The 17,271-nt window shown below is 39.4% G+C and overlaps 1 protein-coding gene across 1 annotated transcript; it reads right to left on the bottom strand.

Annotated features, from left to right (window-relative positions):
* Positions 1-556: 556 nt before the first annotated feature.
* Ca2 (carbonic anhydrase 2) lies at positions 557-17,271 on the bottom strand. Its single transcript, XM_090339017.1, has 7 exons — positions 17,145-17,271; positions 15,779-15,976; positions 7,881-7,999; positions 7,464-7,556; positions 6,359-6,421; positions 5,155-5,310; positions 557-853 (listed from the first exon to the last, which is right to left on the bottom strand). The coding sequence occupies exons 1-7, from the start codon at positions 17,176-17,178 to the stop codon at positions 734-736; spliced, it is 783 nt and encodes a 260-aa protein (XP_090195143.1). The 5' UTR covers positions 17,179-17,271; the 3' UTR covers positions 557-733.

Below are 17,271 nucleotides of genomic sequence, written 5' to 3'. Positions count from 1 at the left end.
ACTGGTTTCTCCATCGCTGCCCACTGTACACATACAATAACATAACCAAGAACTGAATTCTGAATTTTATTAGAGAATATATCTAAAATACAATATTTATTAAGTTATGATATTTGAATGGAAATATACTCTGTTATCACAACTATAACAATTTTTACAGCTCATATTTCATTCACTTCATTCTAGAATTCCAAAGTCACTAAAGTATAACATAATTCACATTTAAGATATCTTTGCTACAAATATATAAGAATTTTAAAAATATTTTTCATTAATAATATAACATCATGGAATCATGAGTGCTTAATTTATCCTATTCACAGTACATGAAATCATGACTATCTGGCCTGGTTTATTTAATTCAGTTTGTTTTCTAATATGGGTTTGCACTCAGCCATTCTACATTCCTGTGTTTTGAAGAGAATATTTTAGCAAACAGTTCTGACTGCTCCTCACTCTGCTTGCTGTGGACAGTTACCTTTCTGCCCTCTGCCTTTGGTTCCTATTTCAAAAAGGCTACAGCATAAGCCAAGCACCAACTCTCATGGCACTTCCCTCAGGCATGACTCTCGCTCTTCACATTTATTAGTAAGCATGACAGGGTGGGAGATGAAGAATCGATAAGACCAGACACAAAGCAGCCGGGGTCCACATCACCAAGGTAAACTTGTGCTGAGCTACTGAGAAACACCTGAAGAAGAGTCACGGCTTGGATGCCAGCTCTCTGGCCTCCTCATTGGAAGGAAGCTTTGACTTGTCTGCTCTTCAGTGGCTGAGCTGGGCGCCAATTGTCCACCATCGCTTCCCCAGGTTCACCCTCTGCATTGAAGTGCAGTTTGCGAAACTGCAACATCTAAAAGACACAATAGAAAACAATTAAAAATTGTACGCTCACAGTATTAGACTTAGGTGCTTGTGCTTAAAAATAGTCTCCAGGGCCAGGAGTTTGGCCTAGTGGTTAAAGTGCTTGCCTAGCATGCACGAAGACCCGGGTTCGATTCCTTGGTATCACATACATAGAAAAAAGCCGGAAATGGTGCTGAGGCTCAAGAAGTACAGCTCTAGCCTTGAGAAAGTCCAAGCCCAGTGCTCAAGCCCTGAGCTCAAGCCCAGGACTGGCAAAAAAAAAAAAAAAAAAGTCTCCAATATTCACAGTACCAATATTCACCTTGGCTCAATTTGATTTCTAGCAGACAATATATAATCATACATATGTATCTATTCCTCATGTATGATTTCATATAGGAAATCAATTTACATACAAAATACATGCAACCACTGCAGTCCTTTGAAAGGAAAATTTCAATGAGCTTGTTTTTCTTACATTTCGAATCAAACATCAAAAGTCTATAAATGCATAGCTCTAATATGTAAAGCAACCATAACCATGCTAAATTCGAATTAATTCATTTTTGTTTTTGTTTTCTGAGCTGGAGACTATAGCATCTGATAAAGAGCTGAAGATCTACAAGCTCCGAAGCCCAAGTTATATGCTAGCATTTCTATATATATATATATTATCTCCTAGCATATATATATATATATTATCTGCTAGCATTTCTCTCTATATATATTATCTGCTAGCATTTCTATATATATTATCTCCAAGCAATTAGATATACATATATGTATATATTTATATTTTTATATTTTTTCAGGAATGTATTTGCCCATGCTAGGACTTTAAACTCTTGTGAATGGTGTGCTTTTATACCCCTTAAATCTGTGTTTATTTCCTTGTCTTGCACTATGACACAACCATTCTCGAATACTAACTCTACGCTATTGATTTATTTTTTGTTTTGTTTTTGACATTGTGATAGACTAGTTTTTCTTTTTTTCTTTTCCTTAGTAAGACTGGATCTTACTAAGAAGAATGGTTTGAAATTTTATATACAAGTCTATGGGCCAGTAGTTTTTAACTTGATCTCTCTGTGTAGTAATATTCCTTCCATTATTCCTGAGAAGTCAACTTGAATGTTCTTCAACTTGTGAAGCATATACAGTTAGCTCTGCAAGGACATCTGGGGTTGATTTATTACAACAGAATCCAGGGAATGTGAAAGTGAGTCTACTTAAGAAGTGTACTTGGAAAGTAAAAGAAAGATGGGGAGGGGGTAATACTGCTTGAAAAGAAATGCACTCATTACCTTACATATATAACTGTAACCCCTCTGTACATCACTTTGATGATAAAATAAAATAAAATTATAATTAAAAAAGTGTACTCAGACCAAAATTTTTGGTCAAACCAGTGTAAATGGCTTATGGTCACTTTCCATCGCTTACATTCTCACACAGGTTAATTTAACTCTTTTTTTTTTTCTTTTGATGATACTGGGGTTTGAATTCAGGGCTTTGAACTTGCTATGCAGGTGCTCTATAACTTGAGCTATGCCCCTCAGACTTTTCTGCTTTTATTACTTTTTTTTTGGCAGTCATGGGGCTTGAACTCTGGGCCTGAGAGCTGTCCATGAGCTCTTCAGCTCAAGACTACTGCCCTTCCTCTTGAGCCACAGCGCCACTTTTGGTTTTCTAGTGGTTAATTGGAGATAAGAGTCTCACATTTTTTAGTGCCTGGTCTGGCTTTGAACTTCGATCCTCACGTGTCAGCCTCCTGAGTAGCTAGGATTACAGGTGTGAGCCACCTCACCCAGCCTGCTTTTATTACTTTTTGAATAAGGTTTCACTTCTGGACTGGCCTAGACTTTGAATTTCCTATTTATGCTCTCTGAATTTCTGTGATGTTCTGTGATGTTAGATACACACTACCACACTGTGCTTTTAATTGGCTGAGGAAAGGTCTTACAAATGCTTTTCCGGGCTTGAAATATGATCCTCTCTATTTCTACTTTCCAAATAGCTAGGATTACAGGTATAAGTCACCTTCACTCATTTCTTTCTTTTTTTTTTTTTTTTGCCAGTTCTGGGGCTTGAATTCAGGGCCTGGGCACTGTCTTTGGGCATTCTCAAAGCTAGTGCTCTACCACTTGATCCACAGAAAAGCTTTTTCCGTGTACATGGTACCAAGGAATCGAACCCAGAGCTCTGTGCATGCCAGACAAGCACTCTACCAACTAGGGTCACACTCCCAGCCCTCATTTTTTTTTTTTTTTTTTGCATCAAAGACAGTTTGAGCATGGACTGTAAGAGAATCTAGCAGATCCATTTATGTTGTTAATCTAGGAGCCACTACCTCTATGATTTCTCACTAATGCTCATCTGTCGTCCCCTCTAAGGTATAGGGTATAAATTTGTGGGCAGTAACTACACATGGGATCACTGCCCCTTGCTCGAGACTGGATTAGAGGTGAAGATGAAGCAGGGCTAGCTAGTGTGATGTGAAAGGTTTGCTAAGGGCTTTCAGGGAAAAGAATTTTTTTGTTCCTAGGGAACCAAGAGCTAGCTTCTTTTTTATCTGGAGTTATATTCAGGCTTTACATGGATGTGATGCTCTCAGTACTTTCGCAAGCATCTGAATGATAAATTCACCATCACACAAAGCGACTCTGGCACTCTGCTTTCAGATTCTGTTTTTACATGACTCGAAAAATATTCCTACTATCGCTGATACTTTTCAATATATATTACTAATACTTCCAGTTTAATATCTGCTTCAGTATTCAAGTCTAGAGGACAAGGTCTAGTAAAGTAGGTACAATTGCCTTTGTGTGTATATGGAATTATGTATACAGTAAACCTATTTTTTCACAATAGTTATCAATGGAAGACTTTGGAGCTCAAGTTTTTGTTGCTCTTGATGAAAGGAGAAAAAAATCCATGTTTTAAAAATCATAACTCAAAATGCTACAATCTACTAATAAGAAGTGACACTGTAACTGTTCCTTATACTGTCATTGCAGGATGGCTGATCAAGTGTTATAAGTTAAATGCCATCCTACAAGTCAAATACAAATTATGCATATTCATTTTTTGGGTTTATTCTGATATGTGAGTTTTCAGTTAGAAATATGTTCCCTTTAGAAAAATACCTGAATTATCTCTAGCATTAACAAGTTAATGTTCTACAGGAAAACACAAGAACAGATTCTTTCTACCATGAGGTAACTGGGTGGGAAGTGTTTCCATTTTCCTATACCTCTCACTATCCGTCAACACAATTGTAGGCAGTGATATGAAAAAGTGAGACAACATAATCTCCTCACATCTATAGACCTAAAATGTCTATGGTTCCAAAATGTGTAGGTTTAAGTCACACTAGAGTTGTTATTTTCTAAACAGCTGGCTTCTGACTCTTAAATGATCAAAATTCAACCTTTTGGGAATGATTTTTGAAAAGTCCATTTCAGGGCTGGGAGTTTGGCCTAGTGGTAGAGTGCCTGCCTAGCATGCACGAAGACCCAGGTTCGATTCCTCGGTACCACACACATACAAAAGGCCAGAAGTGGAGCTGAGGCTCAAGTAGTAGAGCACTAGCCTTGAGGAAAGCTTAAGGACAGTGCTCAGACCCTGAGCTCATGCCCAGGACTAGAAAACAAAAAGTCCATTTTTCACAATTCAACCATGTACTGACAGAGTGTACAAGAAAAAAAATAATTTGAATCTCCATCCATGGATATTTACCAAAGGTTTAGAAGCTATATTAGTCACTTCAATATAACAAACTAAAATATATGAGAAATGTAGGAATATCTGGTCTAAGCCTCTAAAGCAAACTAGAGTAAATTTCCTTTTAGAGGTACTGGGTTTGAACTCAAGACCTTATACTTACTAGGCAGGTGAGGTGCTTTACCTCTTGGGCCATACCTCAGTCCCCAAAGTGCATTCTTATATATCTAAAACTATAATAACATCTCAAATCATAAGTAGTAGGGCCAAGAATTATCACTGATATTTATGAAATCACAAATATGAATCTCATTCTTGTGGGCCTCTATCTTTTCATAGCTGACAAAAACAATCGTTCAATATTTCATTCTCCTAATGACCATGCAGTTGCACAGATTATACAAACTGCCTAAGGTTATAGTTACTAATATTTACAAATCCTCTTTATTTACTAAGTACTGCTGCTGGCCAGCGAGCATCAAAAGGAAGATTAAATCACAGGTCTGTCTGACTCCAAAGACTAAGCTCTTCAGCCTCTACTAAATATTCCACATCTCTAACCAGAATTCTCCTTAAAAACCTCACCTGCTCACTGCTGACAGTGATGGGTTCCTTGAGCACAATCCAGGTCACACATTCCAGAAGAGGAGGGGTAGTCAGAGAGCCTGGGTAGGTCCAGTAGTCCAAGCATCCAGGAAGGAGCCCACGGGGATCAAAGTTAGTGAAGTCCATGCTCTTGCCCTGTCAGGCAAACACATGACAAAATCATCACGTGATCAGCATAGAAAAGTGGGAGGGAACCAAACATAAACAGGCCTATTACTATCAGATTGCCCGAAACCTTTTTATACATGCAGAGGTTCCAGAATTACTAGTGAAAATAAAATGAAAAGTATTGAACAGGGGATCTTTGACTTGGAAATGTAGATTGGCACATAGGGAGCAAAACCAACTGATTATTTGGTTTCACATGTCCAGTTTACATCTTATTGCCTACAAAATATCTCTTGTGCATTCAGTTATATCATTAACTGATTGTATACAGTATTGGAGATGAGATGGCAGTACTAGAATAATAATACAACTGGGAGATGGAATAGCAAAAACATAGCACATTTAATGAGAAAGGATATGCTATGGTATAGGACAGTTTGGTTAGAATTACTAAATAAACTACACTTAGCTCTGGACACTACTCTTTTAAACCAATAGATACAAACAGGAATGCTTTGCTGAAAGATTAGGTTGTGGCAAAGAGAGCTACATTGCAAAAAGATTACTGGTGAATTAGGGTTGGCTTTTACAGACAGATGTGTTCATTGTGCATACAAGCAAATCGTACCTTTACTAACCCTTCATCCAAATACAATTGTTTTTCTTTTCTTGGGGGGACGGAGGGAATAGGATGAGGGGGGAGACGGTACTAGGGTTTGAACTCAGGGTGACCATGCACTTGGTAGGAAGGCCCTCTACTACATAGGCCAAAACTCTAGCTTTTAGTTAATTTTTCCCCAGGGGTAGCCTCAGATTATCGTATGACCCTCCTATATATACAGCCCTTACCCTACCTCACCCCCTAGCTGAGAACACTGGCACATGCTGCCATTCTTAGTTTCTTCATTGAGATTGTTTCTCACTAAGTTTTTGCCTCATTCTCCTGATCTCTGCTTCCCCAGAAGCTGGGATTACCCTTGTGTCTAATTCTTACCCAAAGAAAAGGAAACTTCTAAAAGAGAGGAAGTATTTCTGAAAATAGGTATTCTTAGAAAACAGCCACAATTTTTTTTACCTTGGTTTTAATAGAATCCAGTGCATCAAGGATTTTCTGAAGCCCCTGTGTAGCACTGCCGATCTAAAAACCCAAGAAATAAGATATTATATCCCAGTTAAGATTATGCCATTCCTTATTTGGATAACCCTGTCTTATTTTCTTCAAAAAGTAAAGTAAACTGACCACTGCCTACATGCTACACATTAGTCTTAGGTTGAAGACAGTGACACTGAAGCTTCCCCTGCTGTTACTGAAGTGTCAACCTGCCTCTGCTATTGCCTCTACTGTTCCACTGAAGCCATCTTCTCAAATGTCCCCTGTGACATGTGGCTGCTAAAGCAAAGAATACATAAGTGCTTACCTTATCTGACCTCCTCAAGGTATTTCACATACTGTCTCCCTTTAATAGACTCCTCCCTTGGCATCCTTCATGCCCCCTGGCCTTCCTGATACCCCTGGATTCCTGTGTTCTTCTTTCATTTCATCAGCAACTTCCCACTGCATTCAAAGCTTTACATGTCGCGGTTTCTCAGGACTTTGTCCTGAGCAGCTTAACCATCTCCTTCTCTGTACTGTCCTTCAAGGATGACTTTGTAGACACCTGCAGCTTCCCCCTCAGCTGGCGATGGCAGGGCTCACGAATGGCCTGCCCTCACTGTTCACAACTAACTTCAGGAGAGTTTGTTCTGCACAGCCTCACTGTCGGGCCACAAACTTCCCATCCTGGGTCCATGTTCTTGACACGCCCACCTCTCCACCACCATCCCAGACCTGATCTTCTTTCATCATTGCCTACCATAAAACGACACCTCAGTGGCTTAGGGTTAAACGTAAACAACACCAGCTACTCATCTGCAGTTCACCTCTCTCTGTTCTTCACATTTACATGGAAACTGTCTAATCAATGCTGCTTCTAAATATCTTTCTGGCTTGAGAAAGAAGAGCATGAAGAAGTGGTGAGAGAAACAAGCCTGCAAACTCTCCCAAGTCTCAAGTATTTCTGGGCTCTTGTAGAATGTCCTTCCTCTTAGGAATGTTCTGTCTGTTCAGTCAGTCTCTCTTGAAAATAGGAGAAGGAAAAAAAAAAAAAAGAATGAGAGAAAAGGATTGGAACTCAACTAACCTTCAAAAAAATACCCAGCACTGCCAGGCCGTCGGGGTGTTGCGCAGCTTTCCCAAAGTCCCCGTATTTGGTGTTCCAGTGAACCAGGTGAAGCTAGGGGCATGGGAGACAAAACCACAGTGAAGGATTTAGGAAGTAGACGCCAACAGACCTCGCCCAATGAGCTTCCTCATGGCTAAGGTTACTAAAAAAGTGAAGACTTCAGGGACTTTGAAACCGAAATTCTTCATTGTCATTTTAATTCCTATTTGGTATAATTGCAAAGAGAAAGTTTTGTAACCTTAACCACAGGTGAAGCTTCTAAGAAGTTAAGTGTGAAGGTCCCTGGCAAAGGAAGTGGTTTGCTTGGTGGAAATTTAAATATACAAAAGGAAGCTTTTGAAACGAATGGGAACTAGAACAAACAGCATGCCTTACCTCTGCAGCATATTTCACTTTATCCACAGTGTGCTCAGATCCTTGCCCGTCAGAGGAGCCCCAGTGAAAGTGAAACTGAGCCAGCCGGTAAGGGCCATCCAGAGGGCCTCCTTTCAACACTAAAATGGTAACACATGTGTGTAACATATCTCTACACACACACACATACACACACACACACACACACACACACACAAACACATTCACCTATGTGAATATATACACATAGGCATACATACCTATACACATGCCATATGCCCCTGCTTAATATGATCCCCTTTAACTGTTTTATAGTACAAAACTAGGTCATCCATATTTTTACTCCATGAAAATCCAATCCAGACTCAGATTTAATCCATAGCACTCCTTGCATCTGCTGTCTGAAGGATGGGTGCTTTGCCTACCTTTTTTTTTTTTTTTTGCCATGCACAATGGGCTCATCTTTGGAGTCTGGAGTTCAGGTTCCAAGGGTGGAAATGTTAAATAGAATTAATACTCCCTCTGGGAATAACTTGGGAAAATCTCAGGCAACTACTTGCCAATACACTGACCTGCTGCACATCGTATGAACGTGGACCTCTCCCCCACCAGAGCCTGATGACTGTCCTTTAACCTGGTTACCTGACCACTCTGACATACCAGGATTTGTAAGCATTCCATTGACCATAACATTTCAAATGTAGGTATCCTTAACACTGTTACTGACTGGCTTTACCCTCTTAAAAATTTGTATCAAATCTATCTGACCCTAATTTCTTCATTTGTGAAATATTCAACTGTTTCTTCACCCATAATTTGTTTTCTATATGAAATGTAATGTGCTTTATTATCTCTAAACACTGTTCTTTTTTTACTATTACTATCCCAGGTTCTACCATCCTGGTATTAACTTTATTCAATAAACTTGGTACTAAAAATAGCTTCTAAACTGCATCTTTATTGGTAATTGACGAGTTGTGTTTTGAAAGGAGATTACAAAGTGGGAAATCACTATAAAAAATCTTTTTCACCTAAATTACATGTATTAGTAGACTTTAATTCCTATACTTAAACTCTTTAAAAGTAGTTTCGTTGTACCATATTATTTCTCTAGTTCTGAATTAAAACATCTGCTGTTTTTAGTGTGTTTTGTTACACTTGTTTTTTTTTTCTTTTTAATTCCATAAAATAATAAGCTGAAACCTATTTTGGCCTTACAAAACAAAGGGACAAAGCAAGTATAATCATTAGTTTGCTCCGCTTAACTTCACTTATATTTGCTCAGATGATAGCAAGGTCCATTTATCTAGTCAAAGCCAAGATGGAACAGGCTATAGTGTTTGGGCAGCTTGGCATTTCTATACTTCCTCACAACCTCTGGCTGCCAGCTCAGTCAGGAAAACACAGGGAGGCAGAAAGAGGGAATCAGAAATAGTATGGTATTACATAGCTACCAAGAATCATGAATTTAGATGTATACTGATAAAATCTCACCTTCTGAAACACAAAACCAACTAAGGGCAAATGTTTAGTTTTGTCTGATCATGTGTAAGAAAAAAAAATATCAGTCCTCAAAACTAAGCATTTTCAAAAATGAATTGCCGTTTTTCATTTAAGAAATGTCCTTAAAAAGTGAAATACATGTATACTAACTATCATAGTGGTATAATAACTCTTCAAACCTAAAAATGCCATTCGTAACATCATGAGTTCTTCCAAGTAGCAAAACTAATTAAATAGAACTATACTCAGCAACTGAAATAAGCAATGGATACAAATGTAAATGATTATAAAGATTCCCTCCAAAGAGAATCATGTTGGATCTTATAAAGAAAAGTTTGCTGTTATTGCTTATTCTCCTTCTTGCAAACCTTAAACTGGTATTCTAGTGCACTTGTTTCAGAGAACATATGGAACTAGGCAAGAGTGGATTTACATAAACTTTTAAAAGGCTTTAGGGACACTAACAGAAAAAAAAAAAAGGAGATGTTTGAAGGATTATGTTTTGTTTGCCTCTATTATCACTTAAATACCTGTTTAAGCCTCCAACCCCCAAATCTCACATTAATATGAAACTTGTTGCTATGTAGATTAAAACCCCATTGTAATTAGGTAAGTTTATGAATGCCTTAAAGAGAAATTATTGCAGTAGGCAAAATCTGGTTTCTTGAACTAGCAGGTTATTTCTCAGAAAATTCTTAGCATGGAAGGTAGTCAGTAAAAATCCCTCAAAAATATTGATTCAGGCCAGCTTTCAGGGTGGATCTCTATAATCCAGAACTTGGGAGTCTGAGACAGACAGGATTATAAAGTAGGACCAGGCCAGCATACATAGTGAAACGATGTCACAAAACAAACAAACAAAACAAGACAAACAAAAACATGTTTCGATAGTAAATTATCATAAATTATAATAAAAGAAATATCTTTGTGAGAAACAGGAAATTATGGCTTACTAATTCATTCATAAGCTTACTTATTCATTTTGATTGTTGAATACCATTCTCTAAACTGTCCCGGTTCAAAACAAAATCTATTCTCTAATGAAAAATTATATCTTATACATAGCAAAATTTGTTTGCCACATTTTTTTTCATTGTGAAATATATAGTCACAGATTTTGGGAGGACATATAAATTCCTAACATGCTCCATGAGAGATGGAGACCCAGCAAGGAGGTTTCCTTCTCTAGCCTTTCCAATTTAAAGTCTGTCTTAACACAAAAGCTCCAGCCAATTTTAATTCTATGATCTGTCATTCCGTTCTTTCTCCACAAAACACAAGCACCAAATACAATATTATAGTTTGTCTTCCTATATGTATTACTTTGGAAAACTAATAAGCTTTATTTTTCTGTTAAAAGTAGGCAATTCAGTAACAATGCATCACTCTACACATCTAAAATAAAACCAAGAGTTTAGCATTTTACAGTTTTATTCTTGTCAATAGCTATTACTAAAGATATATTTGCTAATATACTAAACTTTTGATGCTTGTCAGTAATTTTTTGAAAATACGGGATATACGTAAGTCATTGGTTTTCTTTAGTTTAAAACCTAATATTTAACAAACTTCTTATCAATAGTTCAAATGAATAATTACAAAGAAAACATGGCATTTCTGGGAACTGAGTTTTCTCCATGAGTATCCAGAATTTTTTTTTTTTTTTGTGGGTCCTGGGGCTTGAACTCGGTGTGGGCGCTGTCTCTGAACTCTTCAGCTCAAGGCTACCGCCTTACCTTTGCACCAAGCTCCGCTTCCCATTTTCTAGAGGTTAATTGGTGATAAAAAGTCTCTAGTCCTTTTGTGCTTGGGCTGGCTCTGAACCTTGATCCTCAGATCTCAGCCTCCTCAGTAGGTAGGATTGCAGGCGTGAGCCACAGCGCCTGGCTCCAGAAAATTTTTTAAATCATGCTTTGCTATTTTCTTTTAACTGATGATTAAATCATGCAAGTTTTGCTTGTTGGCAATAGAGAATCATCATTCCAGGGCTACAAGTCAATGTAAACTGATGTAGGGGAGGAGACATAACCCCATTCTATTTCTTCTAAATAATTAGAAATTTAGCTATCATATTTACTAGGTGAAATTCAAGAGTACACAAATTTTAGCTTAAGCCACACAGCAGTTATGGGAGAGAACCTGGTACTCATCAGGACTCTGCTACTGAAAGCATAGGGCAGTGTCCAGGCACTGAGGATGTGTTGACTGGTGCAGAAGGAGATTCTGCGCTTGTTGTTCATTCTTTTTCATTTATGATTGCTTGTGGATGGAAATTTTACAATTTCAAAATGAAAGTCCCTGCAAATCAAGCTGGACCCATGTACAAAGACCCATTCATTCTATCACAGCAACAATCGCTGGCTTGAAAGCACAGGTGAATTCCTCTCACTTTGTTTCCTTCTCCTCACATAAGCACATAAAAATTATTTCTATTTTCAAACACATAGAGAGTTGTGCAATTCCAGCTTTGCCTTACGATATTTACGCCTAACTTTACAACAATACAGAGGAGTTTTAAACTTATTAACACAAGTTAATAAGTGAGCAGGAGTTAATAATTTGACTTTTCTTCCGGATGAAGTTCATAATAAAACATCTTAAGAAGGGAGAGTTGTTTAAAACATTTCTAAGCTTAAAAGGATTACCCTTTTTTCCATTTATTTAAGGTGATTACTCTAGAAGAATTTTAAAAACTGATAAGAACATTAACCCAAGCTTGTAAGAAAACCTTATTAACTCCACATTTAAAATGTGGACTTCAACATAGTAATAAACAGCCAGCTCAGTTCCTGACACCCAAGTACTCATGTGACAATATTTAAGACATATTTGAAAAGGTAAATTCTTAAGAAGTTCTAGAAAGCTAAAATTTCATGGGGGAGGGGTTACAGTAAATGAACATAAGCATTTATGCAGAAAGAAAGAAGAGACATCTAAAAATGTTAACATAATAAAAATAGCTCCAAATAAAAGAGTAGTTAAATTTCAAAAAAATCAAGTAGCTAAAACTGAATGAATTATCTTTAGACTTACAGAAAACACAGCATCTTTGAAAACGTGGTATGCACAAACTGAATATTAAAAATACGGTAATCATTCAATAATGCTCATACAAGTTCTATTTTTAAGGGCCCACCACTTAGTAAACTTGAAAGGGAAACCAAGTTACTTAAACTCTTGAACTTTTTCTCTTCATGTATATTTTAACTGGACTGACTACAGTTTCTCTACCATTTGTCCTAATTTTCAGAACCTAGGATTCCTGTTTAAAATTTTTAAAAGGTGTTTTTCTGATTAAGTTTGTAGAAGACTTTTCCTTTGAAATAAGCATTTAAGTATATTCTGAATTATTGTTGCACTAAAAGAACTGAAAGAAACCGGGAGTTTGGCCTAATGATAGAGTGCTTGCCTAGCATGCACGAAGACCGGGGTTCAATTCCTCAGTACCACATATATAGAAAAAAAGCCAGAAGCGTAGCTGTGGCTCAAGTGGTAGAGCTTTAGCCTTAAGAAAGCCCAAGAACAGTGCTCAGGCCCTGAGCCCAAGCCCAGAACTGGCAAAAAAAAAAAAAAAAAAAAAAAAAAAAAACTGAAAGAAATAGGGAAAAAAATGGAAGCAGGGAATAACAAGCCTTTCAAATACTCATTGTGGAACCTCGTTTTCACTATATTTGCTTGCCTTTCTGGAGTACATACAGATGATCTCAAGTATTTTCTATTTCACTTTGCATGGGGTCTCCTTAACAAAAATAAATCCTGCAAACTCTACATAAGCTCTATTTACTCTGGAAACTTTTTTCTGCCATACCCAGTCAGATACCTAAGTTCCCTTCATATTTCTGCAGTTCCTCGGAATATTTCCTTTTTATGACTGTCAGTGACTATGGCTTCTATGTCCTATTTTAGACTTGTCAATAGATGTTCGGCCCTCAGGACACACGCAAGGGAACAGGCCTTCATCCTGCTGTCAGGCATGTAACTATGGTTATTAATGTTTCATACATAAACATATATATATACATATATGTATATGTATTATATAATATATATATGAACTAGGTGAATAATACCTGTGTCTCTAAGCAATATGGGTTAGAACCTCTGTCTAAACCAATTGTTTTTATACTCTGTGTCCCAGCCTAAACATGGTGATAGTCACTGTGAGAAATAGAAAAACATGGATAGCTCTCATCAGTTAGTACTCACATAAAAATGAATCCATTAAAGGTTAATATAGTCATAATCACACATATAATAATTTCATGAATAAAATCAGTACATATTTAATATGGGAAAGAGAATATCTTGGAATATGAAAAAACAAAAGCTTTAAATGCTATTGTGAACTAATCTTTTTTTTTTTTCCATATCCTAGAGTTCATTTCAATTAGCATCATTGTATAGGGTCCTGTGTACATGACTATTGAGCTATTGTGATATGAACTAATCCCAAAGCTGATGAAATCAAAGTTTCTTCAGAGATCTTATCTTGGGTACAAAAACTATAGCAATTGCCCAATAATAGTAGCCAAGTGATATGTAATCATAGAAACAGCATCATTTACTGAGGAATTGCTGTGTTCATGCATAAAAATGGAGTCCTTTATATACACAGCCTCCCCCCATCCCATCCTTCTTTTGCAGCAGATACTACTGATATTCCAATCTAGTTGAAAAACAAACCCTAAAACCTAGAGAAGTTACTACCATCCTTGAGTTCATGAAGCTAGTTAGTTGCTGGAGTTGGAACTCAAATCCACATGATGTTCACTGCCTCCAGATTGCTGGCTGAAAGCCACTTTCCAGTACTACACATTATGAGAATAATCTCTTTCACAATCACTTTTGTAAAGAATTTAGGGATTTGCCTCATCTGGTTCCTTTTGCTTCCTTATTGTTTAAAAACACACACACACATTCTGGGCATCCCATTTCCATGCAGCATTCATGAGGTGTGTAATTTGCTGGGCACAGTACTCATTGACAATGGTCATTTCACGGTGGCAGCTACTTACTAAGATAGTTCTGGCTTTGGAATGACTAATGCTGACATTTTATAGGATCATTTCTGTAAGTAGGATATCTTGAGACCTTTGGCCATATAAAAGCAATAGAGGAGTCTTACATTTAAAAAGAAATTGACTTAGGTTTAAATATTTAAGCATTGTTTCTTTGGAGTGGGAGAAATTCTTGGGAAAGCAATAAATTGTAATCTTCAACATACATCCAATCATGATAATGCTAAAAAGTGTGAATGCAAGTGTATGTGTGTGCATGTATCTGTATGTATGTTTTTCTGTGCTTACTAAGAAAAACCGAGGAACCGTTGAGTTGAAGATATTTCTTAAATTATGTCCAGCTTATCTCTGTCAAATTGTTTTCCAGAGTCACTGTTTTAGAAAGCTAGATATCTAATTTATCTTAAAGAGAAGACATTTTCTTTCAAAACTGAACTGAACATATTACATAGCTAATGAATATTTTAATGGTTTCAATTATATTTTAGTATTATGGATCATTTTTTAAAACTTTGACAGCATTAGTGAATGTTTCCTCTTTCCTCTTCTTTCTATTCCAAACAAGCACTAAACGTGTAGTATCCTTCCTTCAATGACATTCAGGAGACAGGATTCAGGAAAATTGGGTACTGGCAGTTAAATCAACCAGTGAGCGACAGTCAGCTCCCATTTCCACAAGGGATTGTTCTCTGGTTTCCAAATAAAATAGAAGCATTCTGGGGGCATCCTGTAATCAAACTGTATCACAACTTATGACAATTCGATTTGTCGCTGATGGGCTGGCTGACTAATATTAAAAACGTCTGTCTTTGCTTGTGGAATGAGTTTCTGGGTGGGTATCAAGATATCCCTATACCTTTATCACACCAGTCTGATACTGAGAAATAATTCATAAGCACAGTGTTTTAGAAGCACTTTCACATTTCATTTATCAAATTAAACCACCACTTATTTTCACTGCTCCCTGAAAAATCACACACACTAAGATAGACTTGTATAGAGGACAGGTTTTGACTCTGGAAGACAAGTATTTTAGAAAGAATTTGGAAAAGTTCAAATTTGGGCAGATGTCATAAAGGGGAACCTGTATGGCCTGCCTTTGTGATTGTTTTCAGGTATATCATAGTTCTTCATTGCCCTACTTAGAGGCCAGAAATATAGGAGTAAAGGGGGAGGAGGACGCCCTAGGAGACTTTGAAGTAATTAGCCTACTTTTCTGAGTGTGAGACCTGAGGAAGAGATCAGAGCACAGAGCAAGATCTTCCGAGTCCTGAGTAAACTGTAGCATCAAGGAATTTCCTACCACACTGCCCATTCCATCCACACAACTGGGGGGGGAGGGAGAGGGAAACAATCAACAAAACAAAACCCCAGCTCCTGGCTCAAGGGCACACTCACCGGCTTTGTCCTGAGAGTCGTCAAACTCCACGTTGAAAGAATGGCCATTGTTGAGGATCTTTCTGGAGACAGCCTGCTCATAGGAGACGCTGAGGGGCTTCAGGCCTGGGTCATACTTGGCTGCTTTGGTGTCGATGTCCACCGGGGACTGGCGCTCTCCTTTGGCAATGGGGAAGTCCTGGTGCCAGTGGTCGGGCCCTGAAGGCAAAAGGAGACTGGTGAATCCCTCAATACGGAGAAAGGGGACACCCAAACCCGTAAAACGTGGGGAGAAGGCGAGGGGTGCAATGATCTAGTCAGTTTGGGGCTCCACTACTTCCTGGCAGTAGCTTTGGGTGAACCATGTGCGTTTCCATTCTCTCATTAGTCATCTCACAGATCTACCTTCTGCGTGTGACTACTGAAATTCGAATGGATTACATACAACAGGAGCAAGCCATGACATGCGAATATTCACGACCTTCTGGCCACATGTGGTTTGCTTTGCTTGTTAAATTCAGCAACTGAAATCGGACAGGCGCCATGGTCAGTCAGGGTCTAGGGTCCGCGTCTAGGATGGGCAGATTCTCTAAGGAATCCAAAAGGGCAGACGTTTCTCCCTCCGCCTCCCACACTGGATGGGATACAGAACCACTGTGGGGCGCAGGCGCAGGGTCCCCTCCTTTAATGGTCTGGATCCCAGGGACACAGGACCCCCCCATCATAAAAAAAAAAACAAAACAGATGTGTAAAACAGACCGGATGCATCCTTCCTTCCCTCCGCTGCCTCCAGAAACCTAGACGTGGGGCCGAGCTGAGGCTCGCTTCCTAGGGGCCGACCCTCGCGTGGGAAGCGTCCACAGGAGAAGGGGGGAGATTCGGGGATCCGCGCAACAGATCCCAGCCCGCTCCAGGAACCGGCCGGGCAGTTTGGGAAGGGAAGTCCTGGCCACAGGTGTTGCAGGAGCTGGGGGTGCGGGATGTTGGGGGGAGGAGGAGGACGGGATCTCATCATTCCTCCGCCACCAACTCACAATTCCCGTTATAAATCGTTCCCACCTCGGGTCAGGACAAGCGGGGTTCTGGATTGGAAGGAACTGGGGGTGGGGAGGTGAGATCCTGAGCAAGCCGGCTGCGTGCCTGTCCCCACTTCCCCCGGGGCCCCGCGCGCCACCACCGGGGATTCCTCGACAGTGCTGGGGGAGCCGGAGCGGTGGGGGCGCCCCGGCTGGCACGGGAGAGCCGGGCGCCCAGGGCGCACTTGAGCTCTCCCCGCTCCCCCGCCGCCCCCGGAGCCGCTGGAAACAGCAGGTGCCACGGGGCCGGGACCCGCACTGGAGAAGGGGGGATCCCTTCCCGCGCCTGCCCTCCCTCGCCCCGCACTCACCGTTGTGCTGGCCGTATCCCCAGTGATGGGACATGGTGGCGCGGGCGGTCGGGGCCAGGCAGGAGTTGGTTCTCGTCTAGCGGCCGCTGTTGGGGCGCCGGCACCGCGAGTGTCCGCGGGTCGCGCC

Source organism: Megascapheus bottae, chromosome 9 (assembly GCF_031878675.1).
Source record: "Megascapheus bottae isolate mThoBot1 chromosome 9, mThoBot2.hap1, whole genome shotgun sequence".
NCBI lineage: Eukaryota > Metazoa > Chordata > Mammalia > Rodentia > Geomyidae > Megascapheus > Megascapheus bottae.
This window is presented reverse-complemented; position numbering and strand designations above follow the sequence as displayed.